This window comes from Tursiops truncatus, chromosome 10 (genome assembly GCF_011762595.2).
Source record: "Tursiops truncatus isolate mTurTru1 chromosome 10, mTurTru1.mat.Y, whole genome shotgun sequence".
Lineage (NCBI taxonomy): Eukaryota > Metazoa > Chordata > Mammalia > Artiodactyla > Delphinidae > Tursiops > Tursiops truncatus.
In genome coordinates, this window is record NC_047043.1 from 2460846 (window position 1) to 2477903 (window position 17058).

General features: G+C 50.5%; 2 protein-coding genes across 3 annotated transcripts in view; one reads left to right on the forward strand and one right to left on the reverse strand.

Annotated features, from left to right (window-relative positions):
* Positions 1-1961, reverse strand: part of PXDC1 (PX domain containing 1) — a 25893-nt gene extending 23932 nt beyond the window's left edge. Inside the window, exon 1 of one of the 2 annotated variants that reach the window (XM_033863781.2) lies at positions 1325-1961. In XM_033863781.2, the coding sequence (XP_033719672.1) occupies positions 1325-1580 (256 nt within the window). In that variant the 5' untranslated portion in view covers positions 1581-1961. The remainder of the gene's footprint in view (positions 1-1324) is intronic. The other variant, XM_033863780.2, reaches the window with a different exon arrangement.
* Positions 1821-16601, forward strand: LOC117313783 (uncharacterized). The gene is made up of 4 exons (XM_073810207.1): positions 1821-1842; positions 1944-2727; positions 13091-13892; positions 15283-16601. The coding sequence occupies exons 1-3, from the start codon at positions 1821-1823 to the stop codon at positions 13275-13277; spliced, it is 993 nt and encodes a 330-aa protein (XP_073666308.1). The 3' UTR covers positions 13278-13892; positions 15283-16601.
* The last annotated feature ends 457 nt before the right edge of the window (positions 16602-17058 follow it).

Genomic DNA, 17058 nt, shown 5'->3' on the forward strand with positions numbered 1-17058 from the left:
CAGGGTCCTCTGACAGAGTGAGACCTGGAGGGCAGGCGGAGGGCAGAAGGGAGGGTATGGGGAGGGTATGGGGGGAAGGCAGGGGAGAGTGGGGGGAGGGTATGGGGGGAGGGCGGGGGGAGGGGGTGGGGGGAGGGCATGGGGGAGGGCGGGGGGAGGGTATGGGGGGAGGGCAGGAGAGGGCGGGGGGAGGGTGTGGGGGAGGGTATGGGGAGGGGGGGGAGGGCAGGCCCTCCACCAGCTCTCGGGGACTCCTGTTTGTTTATGGCCTGCCTTGTTCCAGCATCCATTTGATAAACAACACCACACACACACACAGCAGATCAAGGTAAACTGCTGCCATGCTTGAAATACCACTAAACTCCCTCCGGAGCAGCACGAAAGCGAGACTCAGGGGAGCAGGGCCTGCACACGTGCTGGCTTTGGGAGCCTTTCCAAGTGACGCGTCTGCCCGAGAATGTGTCATGAGAATGAGCTAATTACCCATATAATTCACACACTGGGGTGGGAGCTGTCCCGGGGAGGGGGGCGTGGGGCGGAGTGGAGATTATCCCAAGACCTCAGGCAGATGGGCAGCTTCAGTAAATGCCCCCTAAAGTGCCCCAGGGATCTGCTTAGAGGAAGGCGCTGGGAAGTGTCACCAGATTCTCAGCGCTGCAGGTGGTCACGCGTGTGTGTGGGAGGGGGCAGGGGGGACCCCAGTCCTCCTGCCTCGGCTTCAGCCTCTCGCTTCCTCTCCGCAGCCTCCAAAGGCCAGCCCGTGGGCCGAGGAGAGGAAACGGGAAGCCACCCAGTCCCTGCGAGCCAGGAAAGTCACAAGGCGCGGGAGGAGGCCTCTGGGCTCATCAAACTCGAATGCGGACCCACCCTGGTGGCGACGGAGGCCGCGTGGCACCGCGCACTCGGGCTGTTGGTCACCGGGGACAAGAGGCGCGGCCCTGCCGGGGGAGGCCTCGGAGGGGGCTGCCAGACACTACGCGACCCCAGCTGGACGCTGTCCTTAACTCCTCCCAAACGTCCCCCCCGCCTCTCCGGCCGCGGCCGCGGCGGGAGTCGCAGGGGCCGCCCGACACTGGCGCGGGCCGGTGGCTCGCCTTGGGGACGGTCAGGACGCCCGTCTGGCCGGCCTCGGGCCCCGTGCGCCGACTCCTGCGCACCAGCCACTGCACTTCACCGCCCGGGGGCGGGCGGAGGTCTGAGGGTCCCTGTCCCGTGCCGGGGGCCGGGATGTCGCGATCCCCGCTTAATAACCGCCCCTGCGCCCCCTCCCTGCACTTCAAAGGAGCCCCCCCGACCCCCTGCCCCAGGCCGGGCCCGCGCCCACCTTCGCGCAGCGGCGCGAGCGCCAGCTCGGGCCGGTCCTCGGGGAAGGCGTCGCGGAGGCGCTGCCACAGGCGGCCCAGGTCGGCCAGGCTGCGGTGCAGGTAGAGCACGCTGCGGTCCGACCACTCGGTGCGGATCTCGAAGAACTCCTCCTCGTCGCCGCGGCGGCTGACGATGAGCCGGCGGATGCCGTTCACCCAGCAGCCGCGCACGAACATGTTCACGAGCGACGTGCCCTCAAACACCGCCGAGGCCATGCCGCGGGCCGAGCATGCCCCGGCCGGCAGGGGGCGCGCCCGCCCGGGCCTGGGTCCGCGGGGAGTCCGTCCGGAGCCGGGATCGGTCTGGAGCCGGGGTGTCTGTCCGGGGCCGGGGTCCGTCCGAGGTCTGTCCAGAGTCGGACAGATCCAGGATCTGTCCGGAGCCGGCGCTGGTCGGGAGTCTGTCCGGAGTCGGGGTCTGTCTGGGGTCGGCCCGGCCTCCGGGAGCTCTCCGGGATGGCGCGGCGACGAGCCGCGGGTTCGGCCGAGCAGCGGCTTATAAGGCGCTTCCCTTCGCGGGCGGCGCGGCCGCCGACGTCGAGGCCGCGGTCGCGTCCGCCTTCCCCGCCTCCGGGTGAGAGGACGCGCCAAGCGGAGGAGGGGGGGCCTGGCCTCAGCGCCCCGCGCCGCCTCCCGAGCCCGCGCTGCTGGGGCCGCGGGGACCCCCGGCTGCCTGGAGGGGCGGAAACCCGGGCGCCGGCCCCGCCTCTGTGCCCCCGCCCCGCCCCCTCCCTCCCCTCCGGGCCCCGAGCCGCCGGCCGGGATCGGACGAGACTGGGCAGGGAGGGCGGGCTGGCCTGCGCTCGGCGGGCTCCCGGGGAGACTTCTCTCTTTCCGTTTCTCGATCCTCGGAGACTGTCGGGTCGGGGGGCTGCGCGCCCCACCCGACCCGCGGGGGTGGAAGCTGCACGTGTGCCGGGAGGGGGCGAGGGCGGGGCGCACCCGCTCCGGGGACCCGGCGCGGGTGCTGTCGGCCAGGTTCTCGTCCGCGCGCCGCCCGCCCATCTACCCTGGGCCGGGCCGGAGGCCGAAGCCGCCCGCCCCGCGTCCCCCGCGCATTCCAGTCGCGCCACCGCCCGGCCACGGCGCGGACGCGGCTGGGGACAGATGGGGACACGGTGGGACAGACGACGCGGCAGGCCCGGGCCAGCCAGCCACAGGGTCCCCCCAAAAGGAGAGTGGACCCCCTGCTAAGAAGTGGGACGGGCCGACGGTGGGAAAGGGTCTCCTCGGAAAGAGCGTCCCCGCGTGAGCTGGGGCCCTTGGTGAGCCGGAGAGATTTCGAAGTGGACCCGGGGAAGCTGCCCCCGTGGAGAACCGGGATTCACGGCCGCCTGCTCCTCAGGCTGCTCCTAATTGGGAGGTAATTTCGAGCGATAGTTAAGGAATCCGGTTAGTTCAAGTATTGGAAGTTGGTTCTAGAGGGTCTCGGGTGACCTCACATCGCCCCAGGCTGGGGAGGCACAGCCAGGGCGAGGCCCGTAAGCGCTCTGCGCTCCTGGAAAGTATCGAAAGCCCAGCTAGGGCGCAGAAACGATGGGGACCGAGGGCAGGTTGTCGGTCACGTGACTCGATCCAGACCGAGAGGTGTGTCTCACTGCTACACACACGCGCACACGCACACGCACATACATCACCGCCTCCAGGTTTTACTCAGACTGCTCCAGTGACTTGCCCATATCAGACCTTCAAAGTTCATCCAAGTTTATCTTTACCTCCCGTTTGCCTTGTGAACTGGGAAGAGAAGGTGTTTTCCACAACCTGCAGACTCCCCAACCTGGCGACAGTCAGTAAATGCTGGTAACTGATGGACTCACCACCTAGTCCGCAGGAGGGACCTGAGGGTAGAGGCTGAGGAAGCGGGCAGAGCTGAGTTCTGCCGTCCCCCACAAAGCCCCACTGAGGTCTCCCCCCCGTCGTATCCTCCCTGGGTACACACCCCCTCTCCCACTGCCGCTGGGCTGAGCAGAACCTCTCCGACCACAGTGAAGGTGTTTTTATGCATCCAATAAATCTATCCTAGGAGCAATCAGGTCTCCTTTTCCCTGTTGCCTAGGAGACCTAACTTCGTGAGGCTGCTCTTCAGTTGTGCCAGGCACTCTGGTCACTAAAGAGAAGGAAGCTATTTCCTGTCCGCAATATTTGTTTGTTAAAGAGACCTGGAACTAGAGAGTAAAAATAACAACGGCCCCAAATCACTAATCATTACAGAAATTCCGAGTAAAACACAATGAACTGCCACTTTTTAATCCATTGCATTGATACAGATTTTTAAAAATCTATTAAGAGAAATTATCCAAAATCTGAAAATAAGACCAAAAGGATGGCGCTCCTTTCAACCTCGTTTTGAAGCGTTGTTTAAAAGCTCAAGGATTACTTACTTTTCTAGGAGAAGTTTCTGTTGTTTGATGTTGCTGTTTACTATTAATGAAAAGCTGAGTCTCTATAAGGTCATGTACCAACTTGTAGATTTGTGCCTGGTAGAGATGCAAATAATCTTTGCCCCAAAGAAAAGGTAACTTCAAAGGTTATAATTATTTCCCTGTAGGACATTAACCATGTTTATATCTAGCCTAGCAATCTTATTTTAATATAGGTTAAGGACTCTGTAAACCCATTTCCCCAAATGGTCTTTGAATCAGCTTTTTCATCTTACAGACGTCCTCATTAGTTAATGAGGTGAGTAAACTTTTGGCCCATGTGCATGCCATATTTGTAGAAAGATGTGAGAGTCATATTTAACTTTGGAAAATTATACTCGGGGAAGTCTGACAAGAACAGGAATTTGTGCCGGCTTATGGAGAGACACGTACCCTCGCGCGCTGATTCGGGGCGTCCGGGTTGGAAAAAGCTCTTTGGAAGGCAATTTGGCCGTTGTTGTTGAAACTGAAAGTGCACAGCAATTCCTCTTGTGACCCAACAATTCCTCTTCTAGGAGTAAGTCCCGAGAAACATTTCCACACAGGCACTTAGAGAAATGCGCAGTGTTTGCCACGGTGAGAAAGTGGAAAGGACTTCAGTGGTCATCAAAAGTGGAATGGAATATAGACTGGATGAACAACAAGGTCCTAGTGTGTAGCACGGGGAACTATATTCAATATCCTGGGATAAACCATAATGGAAAAGAATAGAAAAAAGAATGTATATGTGTGTGTATAACTGAGTCACTTTGCTGTACTGCAGAAATTAACATTGTAAATCAACTACACTTCAATTAAAAATACTTTTAAAAAGTGGAATGAATAAATTAGTGGTACATACGTGTGACAGAATACTCTACAGCCACAGAAGATGAATCAGTCCTAAAAGTGTGGCTAGATCTCAAAACCAAAATGTCAGTGGGAAAACCGTCAATGAAAATGACTGTGGGTACAGCACAGTTATATGGACGTATATGACAAAACAATACTAAATGGAAAGATACCTGCCACATCCTTCAAGGTGCCTATGGGGTAGTGAACAAAGTCAGGATGGGAAGGTGTCAGCAGGGACTTCTGCTGTATCTGTAGTGTCCTTGTGTACATTTCTGAATTAAGATGCACGTATTACTTGTGTAACATTTTAAAGGGGTATCTTGGCACTGTGGGAGTTTGGAAGTAAAGAGCCAGCGTGTGCCCAGTGCTTGACTCTGGGAAGTGGGATTAGGTCCTAGTGAGCTTTTCTTCTCAGGCTTTTTCTGTTACTTAAATATTAGATGATGACGGTGATGAGAGAATCTCTGACGTAAGTACTAGAACTTCTAGTCCAGCCCAGCCACCAAGTCCAGTGTATCATCTCACACGGCGCACCTGAACTCTCTTTGCCTGGGTTTGCCTCTCCATGTATCAGGAATTGAACACAAAAAATATAAGAAGTCCATGTCTGCTGTGAGGACAAATAAAATGATAGAGAGCAGGCAGGGTGCTGGTACACCTCTGAGGACCTGTGTTGCGTAAACGTCAGGAACAGACACAGAAAAGACGAGTGGTTTCAGGTTGTAAATCGGGCTGACTGGGTAGCCTGGTGCCTGAGGCTACATAATACAATGTGAAACCGGGGAACAAAGCTCTCTGGGTCACCTGCCTGTCTGCCAAGGTGGGTAGAATTACAAAGGTGTGTCCGAGGAGGAGCCCTGGTTGTAGGCAAGCGCTTGGGAAACCAGATACTTTAATCTGATTCTTAAGAGTAACAAATGGGAATAAAAGAAAGGCTTCATGAAATTCAAGGCCGTTACTTGGACGGGACGATCGTTTTTCTGTTTACTTTTCTCCTGTGGCTGTTTTGTTTGGGCTTAGGTTGTTTTGTAAGTTCTGTCCTTGCTCCCTAACACTCACAGTTAAGAAAAGAAAGAGCAAAGGTTGGTGGTCACTCCAGGTCACCCTCCGTGTCCCCCTCGTTCTGCATCAGAAAACATGGTAGGGAGCTGGGGGCTCAAGCCAGGAGGTTAGACGGGGCTGGGGAGGCGTTCCTGGCCGCAGCGGGGCCCTAACCACACCTGTTCCACAATTCGTAACCACCCCACCCCCATGCTACCGCCGCCATATGCAAAGTTGGAGCTAGAGTGTCCTTTGCATCACTGCCTGTGCTTGTGATGAGTTGGGTAAACTAGTAACAGGGGCACCGTGATTTTTAAAAAATTTTTATTGGAATATAGTTGATTTACAATGTTGTGTTAGTTTCTGCCGTACAGCAAAGTCACTCAGTTATACATATAAACACATCCACTCTTGTTTAGATTCTTTTCCCATATAGGTCATTACACAGTGTTGGGTAGAGTTTCCTGTGCTCTTCAATAGGTCCTTATTAGTTATCTGTTTCATATATAGCAGTGTGTATATGTCAATCCCAGTCTCCCAGTTTATCTCCCCCGGCACCGTAACCATGAGTTTGTCTTCTACATCTGTGACTCTGTTTCTCTTTTGCAAATAAGTTCATTTGTACCATTTTTTAAGATTCCACAGGTAAGCAATATCATACATTTGTCTTTCTCTGTCTGACTTACACCACTCAGTAGGACAATCTCTAGGTCCATCCATGTCGCTACAAAAGGCATTAGTTCGTTCCTTTTAATGGCTGAGGAATAATTCACTTTGAGTTCCGCCCACGGGAGGCGGGGCAGTGAAGGCCCCGCAAACATAGCTCTCGTTCCTCCCTCATCAAATGAAAAGCAGTGGTGAGGCCTCAGCGCTGTGAATGCTTTCGGCACAGACGCTCATGTCAGCCCTCAGGGGTAGGGAGGAGAGCTGCCCCTGCAGGTGAGGAAACTGGGGCTCCCAAAGGGGCTGAAGTGCTCCTGGACCCACGGCTGGCCGCGACCGAGGCCTCCCGGCTGACCCCACAGCCTCCTCCGGCTGTGGTCCAGCCGCACTGGCTTCCTCTGCTGGCTCCAGAGAATCTCCTATGCGGACGGTGGGTGTCAGGCTCGCGGGCCTAGTGGGCCTTACCTGCCCCAATGCCCCGCTGGACTGAGGAGTCCCACATCCTTTAGAACAGTGATTCTCAAGCCCTAATAGGCCTGCGAATCCCCTGGGAGTTGTGAAAAAGCAGATCCTGATTCAGTGGGTGGGGCCTGAGAGTCTGCATTTCTGACAAGTTCCCAGGAGGCCCCGGAGCTCATTTTCTGCAGAGGCCGCTCTGAGTAGCAAGGTTGATTCTAGCTTCAACCAGACAAAGCAAGTCTGGTGTCGGGCAACCCGTTTTGCCATCTCACAGTGTCCTCACTGTTCATGATTGTAACTAAGCGTTAATTATGTTTTCCTGGCTGGAATGTCATCCCCACGAGGACAGGGACAATGACCGTCTCCTTCATACTGGTACATACTGGTACATACTGGTACACCCAGTGCCTAACACAGTGCCTGGCACGTGATAGATGCTCACTAAATATCTGCTGAATGAATAAGGTGAGTGAGGGACACGAATGACTGAGCCACCAAAACGCCGCCGTCCCCCGATTCCCAGCAATGAGACGTTTGGGAGGGTTTCATAGTCTTATCATCAAATCCGTATTTTCCTGGAGACCCAAATTCCATGCATCAAGCCATCTAAAAGGGGTTCATGGTGATCATCTCTTCGGAATGGGATCACAGACTTTTTATTTTCCTTTGTGCGCTTTCCATGTTTTCCAAATTTAATGCAATAGGCGAGCATTACTGCAGTAATTCAAAGGAAATTTAAAAGTTCATCTAAGCAGATTCTCTCTTGGTCACTTCTGCTTTATCACCACAGACGCTGAGCTGGCTGTACTGTAATCAGTCACTGTGTTCAGTGTCTCCGTTTCCAGACTATAAAGTAAGGTTGGGCTGGAGATGACCACTGCGCCTCACTGGGAGGTGAATTCTCTCTGAATTTGTCTTTTCGTCCATGTATTCCTTCTCATCCCTGTTACTTGCAAGGAATCCTAATCTCATATCCACTGACCTCACCTCTGTGGGTTCTTGCCACCCGGAATACCATTCCACGATACCCCTTTTCTGAGGACGGAATTTGTTGCTTAAGTCCTGAGTAACAGACTTCCCCGCTGCAGCTGAGGTGTTTACATAAACTTAAGTCACCATTTTTTAACGTGATGCTGAGAAAACTCAATGAAAACCCAAGACTGTTTAAGACTATCTGTCTTAGTCACAGCATGAAATAATCCTGTTGGGAAGGGCTGCTGGAGTTTTACACTTCTCAGTGTAAAATTTTTTTTACATTTACATACTGTAAAACATTACGTTACAGTAAATAATGATCAATTAACTGTAGCGAATGTTGGTTGTAAAGTTATTCGTGCTCCTGGGGGTAGAGATGTTGTCCTGGGTATATCTGCATTGGTTGCATCACACAACCCAGAGTCTAGACTGGTACCCTGGGCACATTTCATTCTATGAGTGAATGAAAAGGAGACGGAGGTACTTCCAGCTTGTTCAAGAAATCAAGGGGGGAGGTTTGGGTCGATGTTCACATCCTTTGACATCCGATCATATCTATATGCCCCGGCCTCCCGTCAGTTTTGTGCAGCTTCCGTATCCACTCACACCATCGGCCACTTAGCACGAGGTGAGAGAGAATCCCTAGGTAAGAAGACCAGGGCTGAATCCCACTGCCCCTCACTTTATGCAGATGTTTCTGAAAAGATGTGGACTAAGTACGTGTCTATAAATTTGATTGAAAGGAGCAGAAATTTGTAAAGGGAGGATGTATTTGGCCACTCAGTCTCACCCACATCGAGGGGCTTGATTTGTCCCCGACGGCATTACTGAGTAGCAAGGACCTACTTTGGGGGGAAATTATATGATTTGGGCCATTTAAGAAAGGAAATATGGGGCAGTTCGGGGGCTCAGCAGGTGTTTGGAGAGGCGGGCATCCTGTCCACAGCAGGGGGCAGGCAGGGGTCCATGAGGCTCCTGAGCCGGTGAGGACAGAACGAGCAGCTCCTGACCACCGGCCATCGCATGGGCGTGGCTTCCACGGGGCGGGGTGTGCCGGCAGCCATTTGTCCTCCGGATTCCGGATTCCCACTTCACTTTGCACCCACCTTCCAGAGCATCCCTGCTGCCACGCTCCTGGCCACACCCCCAGGTGACAGCCTCTTCCTTTCCCCTCTTTCCAAGGCATAAACTCTTTCTCCTGCCCCACTGTGTCCTTCCTTTTGGAATCTCAAGAGCATCCTTCTGGGGCGGGAGACCCTTGTTTCTCTTCGCCTTTTTGACACGACAATTCGAGTTCTTCCTGAGTGTGAGTCTAAGGAAATGAGAGGAGATGTCCATCAAGATCATGTTTGAAGTTATCATACACAGGAGTCACAGGTGACCCTCCTTTCTTTTTCTTTTTTTCTTCCTTTGCGGTACGCGGGCCTCTCACTGCTGCGGCCTCTCCCGTGGCGGAGCACAGGCTCCGGACGCGCAGGCTCAGCGGCCACGGCTCACGGGCCCAGCCGCTCCGCGGCATGTGGGATCTTCCCGGACCGGGGCAGGAACCCGTGTCCCCTGCATCGGCAGGCGGACTCTCAACCACTGCGCCACCGGGGAAGCCCAACCCTCCTTTCTAAGGCTGATACCCACATCCTGATTTCCTCTTTGGCTTTTGTGGACGTTCGTATTTTCATTCCCAGATGGGCGCAGTGCGGGCAAGGCCATGTTCATAGAGCCTCTGAGTTTAGTCTCTTCTCTCTGACTCTCTGATCCGCCTGGATGTTGACTTCCACGTGGCAGCCCGAGTGACTTCACTCGGTTGTCTGCACATCCCAAGTATTTCAGCTATTGTCAACTTTCTGCTATCCGTCATCTCGGGACTGTGAGTACCTCACTGATGGGGCTTCAACAGGCACAAAGCATTCAGTGAACTGAAACCAGAATAAAGGCTCAGGGCAACGGCACAGATGCCCATGCCGTGGTTCAAGGAGTTGACTTTTACAGAAGTAAGTACATTTGTATTCGTTGTTATGGTGAATTGTTCTGACCCTCACCCAGACAGGAAAATAATGGAAGTTTCTTTTCCCAAGTGCTCCTGAACGCAAACATTCCAGATGACCTGGCCTCAGCTGGCCCAGAGCAGAAGTCGTAAGATTGAAGAAATAAGTAAATAAATTTTTAAAGAGATGGAGGGACCACTGCTTTCCGAAAGCATCCGATTCGGGCCAGTGATTGAAGATGAGCTCAGGACGTGTGGAACGTTTGCTTCCTCCTTACTTAAAATTGTTTAAGTTGCTTGTATTGACCCTCTAAGCGAGAGGAGAGCGTGTGTGTGGCACGTTCATGCTTGAGGGACTTTCTGTCCTCCATCGCCTCCCCAGATAGATAGATATATAGATATATATATACACACATATATTCTAGAAAACCAGTGCTAGTCTGATGTCCAACTCTGGGCAGAGCGCAGTTTAGAAGGTAAGCAATTGCAGACGCTCTGTCAAGCTTTGCTCTTTGTTAATAATCTATTTACAGGTCAGCACACCGGCACCTCCTTTGAGTCTGATTATACTCCTAACCCTCCAAGTTCAATGTCAGCAGATCCCGGTCTGACAGTAAGTGAGATTGCTTTCTGGGTTTGCTAGTGTACCGCATTTGAAAGACAGACTCCGCCCATAGCAGCTGCTATGGTGGAGCCCGCACTGTCCCTTGCAGGATGGTTTTATTAAAGGCCATCTCCCTGGGACAACTGGTCTACCTGGGTGGCGGTGTGGCCCTGTTCCAGGCAAATGGCCAAGGTCTGCATGATCTCCACGTACTTCACCCCTGTAACCGTGACCTCCTGGATATTAGGCACTGTCTAGTCTTCAATGATAATAGCTCTTGGTGATTAATTTTGCTGCTTTTGATCGCTTCCGGGGAAACGGGTTTTGACATGTAGTCAGTATCTTTCAAACTGAGAGCAAATGGAATTGAGGAGACTGTTTTCCAATTTATCCCAACAATTTAAAGTCCCATGTTAGAAAAATGCAATTCTTCCTGGAATACAAACACATACCAAGGGTTCAATTACTTATTATAACAACTTCCTTCCAAAAAGTATTTGAAGTGGCTTCCAAAACAACGAATAAAAGAATGAAATTGACAGCTAAGGATTTGGGGCAGAAACCGAGCATTACCTAAATCACCTCATTTTCCCATTTCTCTGGCTGCTCATTTCACCCCAAGAGGCATAAGAAATGAGGAAGGATGACCATCGGGGAAAATGACATGGAATCTGGGAATACCCTGTTTAAGTCATAGGCTCACAGGAAAACATTATTTAGACCATTTTTTACACCATTTAACTGTTATATACAAGTCTAGAATTAAAAGCATTTTAATAAGGTGGGTAAAAATATTTACACATATTCCAAATGATCACGCGTTAGATGCTGCATCGTACAGGAAGCTTGCACCGTCCACCTCCTTCTGCCTGCAAGGTTTCTTCCTTAATAGCTGAACTTTTCCTCTGAATTGGCTCCCAGCTGGGAGAACAGTCAGTGTTTTCAAACAAAAGGCACTTCCGGGAACTCCTAAGTCAAAGAACTGGTCCAGAATTCTTTCAGTTGTGGGGAGTGGGCAGGAGGGAACTTTTCTGTCTCCTCTGAATCCAGTACTTGGTGGTCCCCTGCTTCTTTAGTGAAACAACAAAATGGCCGGAAAACACTTAAAAAAATGTTTCTATGACAACGTGGTATGAATGAGCACACTTCCTAAGGAAATGAAACTCCTAAAAGCTTCTGTGACTTTACTGGTGATCTCAAGAGAAGGCTTTTTCTGTTTGGTTGGTTTTTTGTTTTTTTCTTTTCAGTTCACTGATTATAAATCCAGGTTCAAAACTTAGGACTCTTTACCCAAATAAGCAGTTATTTTTTTTACGTGTCATTTTTTTCACCCCTCCAATTTAATTTTTTTAGATATTCATCAACACAATCTCCCTTTCCTTGTAAAAATCCCTCCTTGTCACCTGTCCATCTCTTTTCACCACTCACTCCTTCACTGATTCAACAGATTTTTTATTGTCGGGTCATAAATCTAGTGAGAACAGCACCAAAATGAGCAGGAATTTGTCTGAACTTTTGGTGCTTCTTCAGAAAAGATAAACAATCCCTCTGGATCTTGAGAAGTAACCAGGTGGTCTGGGTTTTCCTTTATGTTTTTTATTTTTATTTATTTAAAAATTTTCTTGAACTGTAGTTGATTTACAATGTTGTGTTAATTTCTGCTGTACAGCAAAGTGACTCAGTTATACATATATATGTATATTCTTTTTCCTATTCTTTTCCATTATGGTTTATCACAGGATATTGAATATAGTTCCCTGTGCTCTACAGTAGGACCTTGTTGTTTATCCATCTTATATATACTAGTTTGCATCTGCTAATCACAAACTCCCAGTCCAGCCCTCCCCCAGCCCCACCCCCTTGGCAACCACAAGTCTGTTCTCTATGTCTGTGAGTCTTCCTTTATGTTTTTTTAAATTTAGATTTGTTAGCCCGAGAGATCAGGAATTCCTGGCTCTTGAGGACTGGGAGAGAGGGAAGATGATATTCTAGAAGCTGGTCAGGTACCTCTGATGAGTGCATCTATCAATTTTTAATGCCACCAGGGTTTAATTTCAAAGTGGAAGAAATTTGTGGCAGACTGGAAGCAGTAGCTGCCGCATCCCTGACTGTAATCGGTGTGAGCTCTTTAGAGCCCTGTTTCATTTTTAGGAGATGGCCATGCTGTCCATTCCTTTTCTAGAATGCACCCTGGAGATAAGGCTCGGGGTATTTGCTGCACAGCCAGACGTCAGACCGTTCATTTCTGCACCAATTTTTCTCCCCCATTTTAAGGGACCTTTCTCTGTGGTAATGAGCTCACTTACAGATTGATATCTCTAGGGGCCCCCGTGTGGGACCTGTGTAGTAAATTTAGAGCAGCACATTCAATTTGTCATAGCAAATACCTCCTGTTCTCTTTATAAAATTCACATACACATGTCTTGTCCTGGATTTAGTTAGCTTGTTGACTAGTGGAAACACTCATCAAGGAGAGAAGCTATGGGTATGTTACTTTATGAACAGGAATTTCCCAAACTTCCAATTTCATTCTTCAGATGAAAAGAATGAACACCACATGGTAAACTTTTGCCGTAAGAGTTTTGCTGAAACGCACACTAATTTTCAGCAGTCAAGAGCATTGTGTCTGAAAGAAAGGAAGAGATAGGGAAACACAGTCAGCTCTCACAATAGATTGAGAGTGACTGTGTGAACGACAAGGATAAAGATGAAAATAACCGTGTCCTTCTTTCCCCCCTTTTCACCCTAGTGTGCCGTTTGTTTGCATCTTCAGTGCCAGGCGGGGGTCTTTCCCAGGTGCCTCCCCAGAGCCAGCCGTCCATGTTCTGCACAGCCAGGCATCCTCTCAGGGGGACAGCTCTGGCAGCCGCATCTTTTCTTTAAGGAGCACAAAGACCTCGAGATTGCTTTCTTTCTGTTTTGCATCACTTCCCTGACTAATACAGACACACTGTATTTGCATAACATAGTTTTGGTCCGCATGGGACCCCACCTCCAGCTTCCTGAATATGCATTTTATTCTGTGCGATGTCTGAATGTCGCATCTCTAATCTCATCACCAGCCTGTGTACTTCCACTGAGTTATTCTCCAGGCTTTAGAACCACACCTCCCATTTGTAAGCTGAGCTAACGATTACATTTTCATCTCTGAAAGATGTTAAATGAAAGCATGCTTTGTGGGGAGAATAAATGAAAGATCTCAGCATGAGTGGCCCCCGACCCCCAGCCCAACGTCTCTGCTTGCTCAGTGGAGGCTGGAGCATAAACTCCCCTTTCTCTCGAACATTCATCTTCACCCGGAGAACCTTACAGGAACTACGCTCTTAATACAGCACTGTTTGGCCCCCTTCACTGAGATGCTTTCATTTGATCAGCCCAGAGAATAACCATTTCGCAGCCTTGGAGACAGAGTTCAGTGATTGAAGCGTCAGCCGACGGAAACGGCGTGGGACCCCAGATAGCTGGGATCGATGAAGAAACTGTCCATCCCTAAAAGAACAGGACAACAGACAGATTGCAGTTGCAAAAACTACAATCAGAATTTCGCTGAGGTAGGTCAAAGGCAGAGTCAGAATCACTCTTCCAAGTCATTTCCATTTCTTTGCGTTCTCACTTAGGGTTAGCTGCTTTGGGGCCAAATGATTTCGTTTAACCCTTAGCGCAATCCTTGGAGGTTGATTTTTTTTTTTTTAATCCTCATTATACAGTTGAGGAGCCGGAGGCAAGTGACTTGCTCTAGGTTCCACGGTAAGGGAGGGATCAGAGCCGAGTCACTGGGTCTGTGGGTTTGCAGTAATGTGCAGGTTCAACTGTCACCCAATCCTGGGTCTATCCCTTCAGTGTCTTCAGGCTGGTTTTCTAAGACCTTCCAGGGCAAGACCACACTCACGTCAAACCTCCTTCTGCCAACTCTGTGCTTTGCCAGCTGACACTTCCTCTTACGGCTTTTTTTTTTTTTGCCTCGGGACCCGCTTTCTGACAAGATGGGCGTTTTCTACACCAGGCTCATCACCAGAATCATCTGGGGTGCTTATTAAAAATAGAAGGGCCCCCACAAAAAATAGAGGTGCCCCAGCATCTCTTGGAGACTCCGATTCATGGAGCTGGGGGTGGGCAGGGGCCCACAAGCTTCTTTGTGTAATTCTGATAAATAATCAAGCTGGGGAAGAGATGTCATTTCCCCAAAGTTTTTGACCCATGCACCCCTTTCATGTAATATATAATCTGAAAACTCCTTCAAAAGTAAAAAAACTCCTTCAATATTAAAAAAAAATTTATATGATGTTCGCCAAAAGTCATTTTAATTTTAGTATCTTATTTCAGATCAATATGATATCAAAGGATGTCAGAAAGTATTTCTAATGTAATATTAATGATGATCATAATTTGTAAGATGCATTTTTACTTTTTCTCCCTTCACGAGTGACTTGTGATATGTAACATACTTTAATTTTATACAAAAACGAACACACAGTTTTTTGGCAAACCAATTTTTAAATGATTTTTATATTGTGTTTGGTTTGGGCAAACAACAAATATTACAATGCAGCTTGAAATTTAACCATGTTAAGGGCATCAAAAGTGGACCATGGGGCTTCCCTGGTGGCGCAGTGGTTGAGAGTCCGTCTGCCGATGCAGGGGACGCGGGTTCGTGCCCCGGGCCGGGAAGATCCCACATGCGGTGGAGCGGCTGGGCCTGTAAGCCATGGCCGCTGAGCCTGCGCGTCCGGAGCCTGTGCTCCGCAATGGGAGAGGCCACGACAGTGAGAGGCCCGCGTACCGCAAACAAAAAAAAAAAAAGTGGACCATGGACTTAATTTTTAAAGAATTTTCATATTTTGTTTCAAAATGATAAGGGAGAGGGTGTTTCTTTTGTTAGATTTTAATTTCAATAAATGGAAAAGGAATTGGATACAATGATTACTGTTTTTTCTCTTTTAGACAATGGTCTGGATATCCTGAACTGACATCCTGTAAGAATTTCAATGTATTGAACATAACTGGTAAAATTTCGGAAGCTTATGTGAGGAATGATTGTTATTTTCTTCATAAACTTGGATTTAAATGTCCGTATTCCAAATGCTTTGTTGATTTAACCAATGGCCCATTGCGGGCATGAATTACACAGTGTAAAACTAAGATGAAGAATCACGTAAATGCTGCCAGGAGAGGCAGCGCGGCCTGCTGTTCTCAGCGAACCGGGTGACAAAGTCCCATCCCTCCTCCACGGCCGCCGCGGGGCCTCCCTCCTGAGTTCTCAGAGCTGCAAGCTGTCCAGTAGTAAAGGGAACCTCTGAATAGCTACTTTGTTCATTTATGATTTTAAAGCGAAGGTAGCAGCAGGTGCTGTCAGCGCCTTCATGACTTGAGCCTCTGGAGCAGGTTCAGAGACGCCCCTGGGGACCCGGGAAGGGGTCGGGAGGCTCTGCAGCTCCTGGTACCTCAGCGAGGTTCTCAGTCCCAACCGCCCATCAGAGTCATCGGGGCAACTTTTAAAAGATGGGTGCCCAGGCCCAGCGCAGCCCATTAACCAGACTCTTTGGTGGAAGCTTCCAGTGTCAGGACCAATCTCCGCAGGTGATTCCAACGCGTGGCTGTGAGCCAGCAGCCCGAGGGGATGAATCGGACACTGTGACAGGCTTAGCGGTGGAAGGAGTTTGGGGGCAATTAGACCTAAGGCCTGAAACCCCATCAGGGTCCTGGCCTTCTCCGTGATGCTCCGTGTCTTCAAGGAGTCCACAGCGCCTTGAGGAAAGCACACACACCCAAAAAAGCATTCTGCCTGAAGGACTTTGAAGCTTGCCTGCAAGTCACTGTTAAAGATGACACCTTTGCACATGCAGGTTTTGGAGGCCATGCCCACATCACTGAGCACGCTGTCACCACCACCCCCGCCAGTACAGGGTGCTCCCCAGGTCCCGCTTGAGGACAGTGTCTTGTAGGAGATGCCAGCTCCACCACACACGTTCCTGAGCGCTGGCTCTGTGCCCGGCCTCACACTGACCCCTGACAACATGCAGATGAAGCTGTGGCCCTGCCCCAAGAACCTCCATCCAGTCGGGGACAGATGAGCAGATCAGGGGTTACAGCCGCTGTGCTGAGAGCCGAGACGGGGGTGCCGACAGCATCCTCACCGCTGCCACCGTCCCAAAGGTGACATGGGTGGGGAGCCAGCATTTGAGCAATTTCACCTTCTTTGCACATTCAGATATATCATATAGAAACCTATAGAATGCATTAAAATATCTAGTTCGCACGTGTCTGTGTGTATGTACCTGTGTGGGTGTGTATATATACAGCTTTTGTTGTTGTTTACAGAACAGACGAGCAACCGCGAAGTATTCCATGGGAAACTTCCTTCCACTGCAAGTAATGGGCTCATTTCAAATAGTGGCTAAACGTGTCATCTTTGGATCGGGGGCTTGTGGGAGCAGAGGCTGGGTGAGTGGGTTGGAGCTGACGTGGGAGCTCTGCATGCCAGGCTGGGCATTGTCTAGAGGTGTTATTCTGAACGTTATGAAGAGCTGTGTGTGCGCGCGTGTGTGTACACGTGCGTTGGGGGAGGGTGGTTGTGTATGTGTGTGTTGGGTGTATGTCGTGTGGGTGAGTGGCGTGTGGTGTGTGTGTGTGCGTGCCCAGGCACGTGTGTTGGAGAGCATGTGTGACATGAGCAGACCTATCCTGGGGGACCCCTGGTGGCAGCTGTGCTCTACACTA